The sequence below is a fragment of the Montipora foliosa genome, chromosome 11 (genome assembly GCF_036669935.1).
Source record: "Montipora foliosa isolate CH-2021 chromosome 11, ASM3666993v2, whole genome shotgun sequence".
NCBI lineage: Eukaryota > Metazoa > Cnidaria > Anthozoa > Scleractinia > Acroporidae > Montipora > Montipora foliosa.
The window spans coordinates 40,271,046-40,281,045 of record NC_090879.1 but is presented as its reverse complement, the minus strand read 5'-3'; the positions used below and the strand labels follow the sequence as shown (position 1 = coordinate 40,281,045).

Here is a 10,000-nt window from a genome sequence, read left to right as displayed (position 1 = left end):
TTCTGAAATCTGCCATTACTGCCGCGTCGCGGTCTGGTGTAGGAATGGGAGGAATGGTATTTTGAGACTGTGCACTGCTGCTTGAAGGTCTAGCCGGTGTTGATAACGACGAATTATTTTCATTTTCACTTAATTCGCTTGATGATAGAATTTCCGTTGCCTGTCGAAGGAGATTTATTGCACGGGAGAAATTGTTTGTTGTAGGCTCCCGATCAGCCATCTTTGAACTAACACAGGAAATCCTCTGTGGCGGGAACTATCTTACCTCGACCTGGTGTCTCGTAGTCACCAGGCCAACTCGAGAAAAGTTGTAGCCGAAAATTGAATGTATCCGAAAATTAGGACTACTGGCAGAAAATTCACCAGAAACGAATCGGAGATGTAAAGTATTCAAAACTAGTCGGAAAATCGAAAAGCTCCCCAAAAACTGACACAACTCGAAAATTCAAATCAACAGAAAGTTCAGGTTATCCGAAAATTTAATTAGAGAAAAATTTCTGAATTCTGTCAGAAAATTGACAAAACCAACATAAAATCCAAAACAGACAAAAATTCATTACAATGCAAAATGTAATAAAACGTCAGAAAATCAAAAATTGAATTATGACGGTAATCACCCACCATAAACTAGTGCTAATTATAGCATGCTGTTGATGCTCTGAAACATCGCTTTGGTAGGAAGAGAATAATTATTTCATCTCTGGTTAAGTCAATTGTTCAGCTGGGACCAAGGTCAAACAAAGGGGTAGAGTCTTTGCGAGATCTCCATGACACTCTAAAGAATCGGATGAGAGTTTGGAGGCCCTGGGTGAAAAGCCATTAACCCATTCTGGTATTCTCCTCCCAATACTGGAAACCAAGCTTCCACCTGAGGTAACTGAAATCAAGGAAGAAAGTGATGATCTTAAACTATTCTTCAAGTTCTTAAATAAACAAGTGATTTCCAAAGAGGCCAGGGAAAGAAATGTTAGCATGATTGGTGAGAATGGTGAAACCGCAAGAGGAAGTGGAGGGCTGAACAAGGATGGAACTGGGGTAAAGAGCACCCGAGAAAAAGGGTTTTCAGCCGCTGCTCTACTAGCAAGTGGGACGAATCGGAAAAGTTATGCTGCTTGCAATTTGTGTAAGGAGCAGGAACGTGAAACTCTTAAGAGCCACTTTCTGTAAATATCAAAAATCCCGTGACAGTTTCAAAATTTTCAGTTTCTTCATATTTTGCCCAAATAAACCATTCAGTGAGTTATTTTCGAAAACAATTAAAATATTCCAGCGCCCTTTAGTTTTTTCAAAATCGAGGAAAGTTTGAAAATCGCCATTTTGGCCCCTTGCATGAACATCTACCAATGAACTTTTAGCAAATCATAACAGCATTAATGGTCTTTCGAAACCAGTAGTTTCATTTAGAAAAGTTATTAAATTTTTCATATTAATGACTGCTTTAACTACCCTTGTCGAAGCGCTTTTGCAAATGAGTAAATTTTAGCTAACTTCTAATCAATAGCAAGCCCACTGGTACACTGTATCTCGAGCCAAAATTACAATGGTCTTTGAGCTTATACTTTGTATTGTGTTCCATGAAAATTTTATCCGTGGCCAGACAAACGTGTTCCATTGAGAGACGAAAACATATGGTACAAGTTAGTGTCTTCACATTCTAAATGAAGGACGCTTTCCTCATCATTAAAAGCATTGTCCTTAATGCTAAAAATCCTTCAACTGCGTCTCTGAATTATGCTTTGGTAAAAGATTTTTTTTTACAGAGTGATCAGGATATGCCCTGCAGAAGTGTAATATTTTAACAACGCTAGATAAACAGGAAGCTGTATTAACGGGTAATGCAATTAATGCCGACCGCACGCAAGAAGTCGTACAGCAAAGATAATACGGTATTTTGTGCAGTCACCATTATTTTATCAAAAGTTCCAATTCAAAAAGTCTTTAATAAGGACGGTGAAATCTGTTGTTTCCTACTACACACGCGTTCAAATCGTGTGTCCATGGCCTTGTATAAATATGCAACCTTTGTTGGTGGTACATGCAAAGCCAGTTCAGGAAATCCAGCTAATGTAGAATGCGTAACAATCGGGCAGTGTACAAGAGAGCCCCACGACCATCTGAGACTCCTCAAGATTAGGGAGGATCCTGGAGTTGACAGCGAGTCAAATCTGCTGCTAATGTGAGGTATGGTGCATTTATAGCCTTCAGTTCTTGTGTGTATAATGGTGGTGTAGAACTGATGTTCAACATACTGTTGATTGTTTTTCGCAAGAGTAACCTTCAATAACTATCTTTTTGTTCAAAATTTTTTTGTAAATGTGTAAAATGGCCAGAAAAAAGGGGAAAAAAGAGTTTGCTGATTCCCTTGACCCAACCTAACTCACCTTTCACTCAAGTCAAAATATTACAAAGTTTAAGGTTTTTAAGGCAATAACTAGTATAATCATATCAGATATTTTTAAATTTGAAATAACTTTGGCTTGTCCAATGAAAAAGGAGAAATGAAACCAACACCGTAAGTTCAATCTATTTTGACCCATTAAAAAAAAAACTCATTTTTTTTTTTGTAAAATAACATCAGTGTACTTAAAGTGCAGAGCCAATCATCACGTAAAGAGACGAAAGTGGCTTAGGGGAAAGGCTATTTCTCAATGCTGCAGGTGCTGTTATGCTTGTTAAAAAGGGACAAAACATTCAGATGTACTATTTATACCATAAGAATGACATACATATATCAAGTGCTTATACATGTATATCAAAATTCGCCATATAAAATATCAAAGCTCATATTTACATGTTGAACGATGCTACACTTATCTGATATATTTATATCAAGATTCTTTAGCAATATGTACATAAAGTTTCCGATAAATATACTTCATGATTCGTGATACTTTCCATCGAGTTTTAAACACATCAAGATGCGTGATGACATACACAGCATGACTACTAAAGCCCAAGTCTTTATATACTTAATCGTTCGCGATATATACACCTATTTCAATTAAGGTTGCTCCTGTGATCCATGATGCATGATCAATGTTTCATGTTTGCTGAGGCTTACTCAACAGACAAACAACGGTGGGTAGTGATATGGGCATGGAGCCCACCAATTGAAGTGGCCAGTAAACGTAGCAAGACTTTAAAAGCGGCCAGCTCAGGTGGTAGCAGCTCGGCCAAAAGATTTTGCCTACCAAGTAAGTATTACTAACGCGTTTCTGTTAACCAGATTATTCAGTTGTCCTGCTATGGATTCACTGTCGAGGTCTCGTCGAGGGATTTTCGTTTATCAGTTCGTTATTTGTATCAGGTCAAGGAGACGCGAGGAAGCAAAAAAGGATGGATTCTCAGAGATCTATGAAAGATTAGTTGAAACACACGACGAGGAACTGCCCGACCTTAAGATCCGAGTCTGGGCCAGAATGCTGGTTAGTAAAACAAACAAATCAATAATGTTGCTTATTAGACTTTTTTTAAAACCGTCCTTCCTAAAGGTAAAAAAAAAAAGTGTAACGGTAAAGTTATTTACTATTCAAACAAGCTTTTCTCGGTAATTTGTCTTCCAGAACTCTATTTAAAATTCCCACCTGGGCCTATAGAGCACTCTGGATACAGATTTGCATAAATTTGTGCACAGCCAGCTTGGAGTCAAATCCTCATTGTAAAAAAAGCAGCCTTGGGTTCAGGGTTTTAAAATACACTGTGGCAACGTTTTGTTGACAATGGGACCTTGCGATTCTGCGACGGCACCCTCTAGGAAAGCGCCTCTCAAAGACTGCGTTTGATTAGCAAATCAGTGGCCTTGTGCACGTGCATTCTACACTCTGGTTGATTTCTTTGTAAATGTGTCACCGAATCTTAAATGAGTTCTGAGGACGACAGTTGAATACTCAGTTTCTGTCTTAACTTGGGCATCTCTCCTACCAAATTTATTGTTAGAAGTTGAATGAAGTGGAATAGTTGCAATAAAGTTTGAGAAAGTTGAACTTGAAAATTAAAATGACATTATCACTGACGTCGACATCATAGATTGTAAGGTTCCGATAACATGGTTTATTTTTTCTGTACATTCGGTGTTTTTGCAGGCCAATAAAGTGTAAAGCAGTGAGGACGAATGTCCCCAGCATTCGTTTTTTATTGGGAAAAAAACAAAGAACCAGCAAATGCCTGCCACACAGGCGACCCATCCAAACCAGAACAAGGTACTGAATGCTGTCTTTGGGGAAACTATGAATGGGGACCTTTCTTTATTGAAATATCTTGAATGTGGACAAGTTTGTCTTCGATGATTTGTCCCAATTAAAGCCAAAAAAATTCTGGCATCTTTTTCAGGTGCAAGTTTGTGGGGAAATACTGAAGCAATTACGTGAACTGAAAGAGCTGAAAGATGCTGACGTGCTTGATTCGACACAGTTCGAGGCACAAAAAAGAATCTTGCTAACGGAGCTAAATGGGCTTCATTTCATTATTCAGTTATTGCACGTACAGTTTGCAGTTTCCAACCTGCTATTGCTTTCCTTAACTCTTTAGAAACGCTCAACTTCGTTTTAGCGCCAACCTCTGAATAAAACAAGACATGAAAAGCAATAAAAACTGAAGAGAGCCCTCAAGATTTGAACCATTGATGAATTTCATATAGCCTAAATCTTGCAACTTTGCGTATTGAGTACAGCATTGATCAGAGACGGTAAGCGTACTAGGCCCTGTCGCTATGACCCTACCACTGGACCCTCGGGCAAGGGAACTGGAGTTGTAAAATGCACAGAAATCAAGTGAGGCCTTATGCTACTGTGAATGTTACATGCTTGCTGGGTCCCTGTTCTGCATGTTGTTCTGCACTTCCTCGTCGGAGACATCTAAAAATCCTTCCATGACCATGTTTTCGAGCTGATCCACGCCTTCACTTGCGAAAATATTCCTTCACACGGCATGAAGGGAGGTAGACGAGGAGTGCACCAGTGTCATTTATTGCCCTTACTACGTCGGCAGAATGGTGAATGGCAGCATTATCTGTTTCAAATAGCACCAAGTAGCACATGTTTCAAACGCTGTATATTTCCCCTTATAAAAATTTAACTTACTAGTATTTCAACATTCATGCGCCACTTTTTATTGTTTGAATTTCGTAAATACTGACATCGCGTGGCTCACAGGGAGCTTAAGCACAGACGGCCTCACTCCAAAATTTGGGATTTCACCAAGCATTTAATGATTTATTCCGAGGCAGTTGTCCATGAACCAAAATGGCATGAACGGGGTAGAAAAAATTGAAAATTCATCATCATGTTCTCCATCTATCGCAAAATCCCGTATCTGGTCATTTCGTGTCGTTTAGCAAATGACGAAAAAGAAATGTTCCAAAACGTAAAATGCACGTGCAGTGCGTGCATGTCTTTGCTCATTAAAGCTGTTGTTGTGTGGTGTTTCTGTTGTGTGGTTTGCACACAAGCTCTTACTCACACAATACTTACTTTAAAAAGTATCAAAAAATGGTAATAAATGAGCCAAGCATTCTTTAATAATATTTTGCAAGTGCAAGAAACTTACCCATCACAATGACTGAGCACGGATTCATACCATTAAAGGGAAGGACGTTTGAAGCCAAGTGGTCATGAACAAAGTCCAAAAAGACAGCACTGTTCACATTTCCGCGAGAAATACCAATATCTAAGAGGCCTGCTATAGATGCGATGGGAATGGCTGAAATGCGTGGACCCCAGTTAATATGTGCACGCTCTACCTCCGCCAGCATTCCCTGAAAGGTTCAGCCGTACTTTCTGCTGATCCACTTGTCCTACGAGAAGAATTCCCCAAATGAATGAACAAAAATTTCATTTTTTTTACAGTTACAATTTAGCCGTTACTTCAAAAAGGGGCACATGTGTGTCCATAATACTCAGTTGACCAGCAATTTGTGGAATGAAGAGTAAGTTAGTAATACGTGCCTTGCCATAAAGTCCGAAACTAGATAAAAATTACAATCAGATTTACTAATGCAGGCCTTGGTGGTAAATTCACATAATGCCGCTAGCAGGATATGGCGGGAAATTTGAACAATATTATTGAAATGATTAATTCTAATCATCGGTAGGATTTCCTTGACGAACAATGACTACTTCTGAAAAGAGGCAAAAAAATCTGTATTTTGTGCTGTAAATTAGTCACGTGTCAACTTACAAATCCACTCTCCTGTACAAACACTAGCAAATCGGGGTCAAACAAACAAATATTTGCCCAGTACATTTGGCGACGCTCGTCGTTCCTCTGCAGTGCAATCTGACGAACCTGTAAAGTTGACATATCTGTTAGTAATGCAAATAAAGCCAAGCAATAGTACAGTGATATTTATGACTAAAAAATCAATCAAGTTCATGCATTTGCGATGATTACCTTTTTGCGCGTGATTCCATTTCGCTTCAAGTCGTAATGAATAGAGAAAAGAGCGAATTCTGATCCTGTACTTCTATAAATTTCATCGAAAATCTCGTTTAAGGTCACAGTTGGATTCTCCAATATTGCCTCCATAATGATAAGCTCTTCGCGCGGCTGAAACTTTACACTTTCAAATGGTCTCCCCATCCTTTGTGAGTCAGGATATTTCTTCCAAGACACTCATTCGACGTCGAAAGGAGTTTGAAATGCCTATTGGTCAAGACGCTTTTTCAAATATTGGAAACCAAGAATTGGATGAATATGTAAGAGACATTTTGGAAGGCATCTTGTGGAAGGTGGGCTCAGGGCAAGGGGATTAAGAATACAGACAACTCGTGTGCGTGACTCCATTGCACGAGTTAATCCTGTAATGTCTGTCTTAGGCAACACACTTTTAGAATAGTGAGAAGAAAATATTCCGTTCCATGCCCAAATGCTCTGTGGCACATAGACGGCGACCACAAGCTAATTGAACCGTATAGGATTGTCATATATGGGGGGTCGATGGCTTTTCACAACTTATAGTTTACCTACAAGCGTCATCAAACAACAGAGCTTCCACTGTACTTGAACTTTTCCAAGTGGCCGTGACACAGTATTCTTTGCCCTCTCGTGTTCGGTCTGACCAAGGCCTTGAAAATATTGCGGTGGCGAGATATATGTTACATGACAGGGGCTTAAACAGAGGAAGTATTATTACAGGCAAGTCGGTGCATAATCAAAGAATAGAGAGATTGTGCAGGGAAGTAAACCAAGTCGTTGTAAGCAAATACAAGAACATTTTCATGTCCCTTGAAATGCACAGATTGTTTGTTCTCTTTACAATATATACCTCCCAATGGTTAACGATTCCCTACAGCAGTTGACACAAGAGTGGAATTTCCACAGTCTCACAACTGCAAGCAACGCCACTCCTAGGCAGCTATGGATCTAGGGCATGCTGTCCAACAGCAGTAATGACCTAGTTGCTGTGACTGACGTATTGGAAGAAGTGCATTCAGATTTGAGCGACTATGGTCCTTCACCAGAACTGCAAACTTGCAACGAAGTGTCTGTTCCTTAGTGCCCCATACTATTATCAAATGAAGACAGCATTGCATTGGAAATAGTTCTGAAAAACATCAGAGATGATGCACATGGCATTCACAAGTATTTAACTGTTGTGGACTTCCTGGAAAGCTTGGGTTGAGGTCGTTGTTGTTAAGTTAAGAAAGAGAAAGTGTTTTATTCAAAATTGTTCAATGTTCAGTTTGAATTCATCTCATGTGGTACGCTGTATCATTAAAACTTCAACACTGATCCATGGCAGCAGATAGCATTTTGAAAGAATTATAAACGTCATGAACGAATTGAAAACATGCAAAATCTGAACATTTTAAAGCGCACATACAACGAAAAAAATCATTTGTCATTTTTCTTTACACTTCGAAAGTACTTACATGGAATACTCAACTGAGGAAAATTTCTTTAGTAATTTCAAGAGAAAAAGAGGAAGACTGATTCTTTTAACTAACGGACTGCCACTACTTGGTGCGGTTCTGACCGATAACCTTTCAGCGATCTAAGTCGAACTGAAAGTGACGTCATTTACTCACTACCTTAAAAAATGAGTGTGAATGCGGCTAATTAGTGTAGAGTTTTTGCCTTTCATATTGTCATATTCGTGTTCTGCACACTGGAGTTTTAATCTGGTGGGTGAATGACTTCACTTTCTCCTCGATCCAGCTCTCTGGGCCCAGTTGTTCAAAAGACAATTAACCCAAATCCCAGATTTAAAATTAATCAAGGAGTTCATTTCTCTACTCCCAAATGCTGTTCAACGCAGATATTCGGCAAAACTTTAAAGAAGAAGTAAATCTTGAAAAACAAAAATAAGGAAAAGGAACTTTCACCAAAAAGTTTACGCTAATCCTGGATTGAGTTAATCCACTTTCGAACAACCGGGCCCTGAGGGCTTGCCTGTCAGACCCTCACCGTTACATCAAAAAATAGGTAGTTTCTCTCTTGAAATTACTGCATAACATCTCACATTTCGAGTATTCAACACAGGAACTTTCGAAATGTGAATTAAAAGGAGAAGTGATTTTTGATCGTAGTAGCACTTCAAATACAAATTAAAGTTTCTTATGAATAATTGAACAAAGCAGTAACGTGAATAAGGGTAATTGCCCCAAACCTCTAATTTTATTTGCCTATTGAGAACAAATTTTCCATTTAGTACAACTAGCGGTCATTTGACCTCCGACAGGGCAACGTTGTAGCAAGAAGCACTGCTCTATTTCCCATTTGATGTCACTAACTGCTTTGCAATGGAATGTTTTTGCTAACGACGCAAGCATAATCACATTCAACATACGCAGATAAATTAACATGTTCCTAATTAAGAGTCTTGTTGCGATATATGATACTAATGATCAAAACACAATTAAGTTTCCGTATGTTGTCTATACACATGCTTGCCTCGCCGTTGAAAATCTGGCCTAATGGGCTGGAGAGCAGCTCGTGATGTCAAATAGGAAATAGACCCATGGTTCTCACTAGATTGGTCGTGAGACTACCGACTTTCTTACTGTTCTGCAACAAGAAAAGGGAAAAACATGTTCGCTTTACAGGTGGTGAGATTATCTTAACAACGAACAATATTTTGAGTTTGGGGCACTTATAGTACCGGTCTTCAGAATCAAGGTTTATTTCCGAATATAACTGAGTTAGCCCAGACTTGCTTATAGAAGTCAAACCGCCATAAAAGATGCTTCATTTATCGCAGCTAACATTGCTTGTCTAAAAATATCATAATCTTGAATAACGACCAGTAACTGGCATTTGAGGGTGCAAGTGGATGAAAAACACTTCGGGCTTCCTCATCAAAGGTGATGGTAATGCCCCTAAGTTTAGCTCCTGATGAAGTCAAGTTCTTGCTTCCTGTAAGGAACTTGCACAGTTTCTTTAAATCTGAAACACAAAATTGCAGGTAATGTCAAGCACGAGTTCCCGTGCACAAGGAACATTATCGGCTTACAATGTTCCCTTATTTTCTTGGTAATGTGTATAATTGAAGAGGAGCATACTGACTAGAGCTGCTCCATTTTTTACTAGTAACCAAACCTTTAAAGTCCCTTTGACACATCTTTTCCCCAGTTTTTCAACTTTTGAATTTCGTTTACATATTTATAGTCTGGAGTTCAGTACTTCAAAAAATGTCCCCATAGTGTATCCACCCCTTTTAACGGGCGTTTCATTTACACGAAAAAAACAATGGCCGAGCCAGTTGGGTCCTTGTAACTAATGGCGTCAAAGAATTAACTTGATGGCATCTCTTCAGAAAGGATTGAGCAAAAGTGTAAGAATGGAAGTCATGTTGAAAACGTTGAAGTGTTTGCTCTATAGAAACGACGGACGATAGTTACCCCGTCGGATCCCGTGAATGTTCTGGCGATTCCGAATGGAATTGCATTCTCGACTTCTTTGCCATCATTAGTTACCAGGACCCAACTCCATCGTCCAAAAATCAAAGGCCAGCTGAATTGCGTGGATACACTATGAGCAAAAAAATTTGGAAGTACTACACTCC

The 10,000-nt window shown here is 39.1% G+C and overlaps 1 protein-coding gene across 1 annotated transcript; it reads right to left on the bottom strand.

Moving 5' to 3' along the window:
* Nucleotides 1–704: 704 nt before the first annotated feature.
* LOC137977055 (uncharacterized) lies at nucleotides 705–6,576 on the bottom strand. Its single transcript, XM_068824349.1, has 5 exons — nucleotides 6,388–6,576; nucleotides 6,175–6,282; nucleotides 5,545–5,752; nucleotides 4,501–4,557; nucleotides 705–877 (listed from the first exon to the last, which is right to left on the bottom strand). The coding sequence occupies exons 1-5, from the start codon at nucleotides 6,574–6,576 to the stop codon at nucleotides 705–707; spliced, it is 735 nt and encodes a 244-aa protein (XP_068680450.1).
* Between the last annotated feature and the right edge of the window lie 3,424 nt (nucleotides 6,577–10,000).

Bases quoted from the DNA above. Each gene is read 5' to 3' on its own strand.
- LOC137977055 (XM_068824349.1), bottom strand. From the start codon at position 6,576: ATGGGGAGACCATTTGAAAGTGTAAAGTTTCAGCCGCGCGAAGAGCTT. The intron at 6,283-6,387 runs GTAATCATCGCA...TCAACTTTACAG, and splicing joins ATGGAATCACGCGCAAAAAG to GTTCGTCAGATTGCACTGCA. The intron at 878-4,500 runs GTTGGAAACTGC...CCTTGATTTCAG, and splicing joins GTTAAGGAAAGCAATAGCAG to TTACCTCAGGTGGAAGCTTG.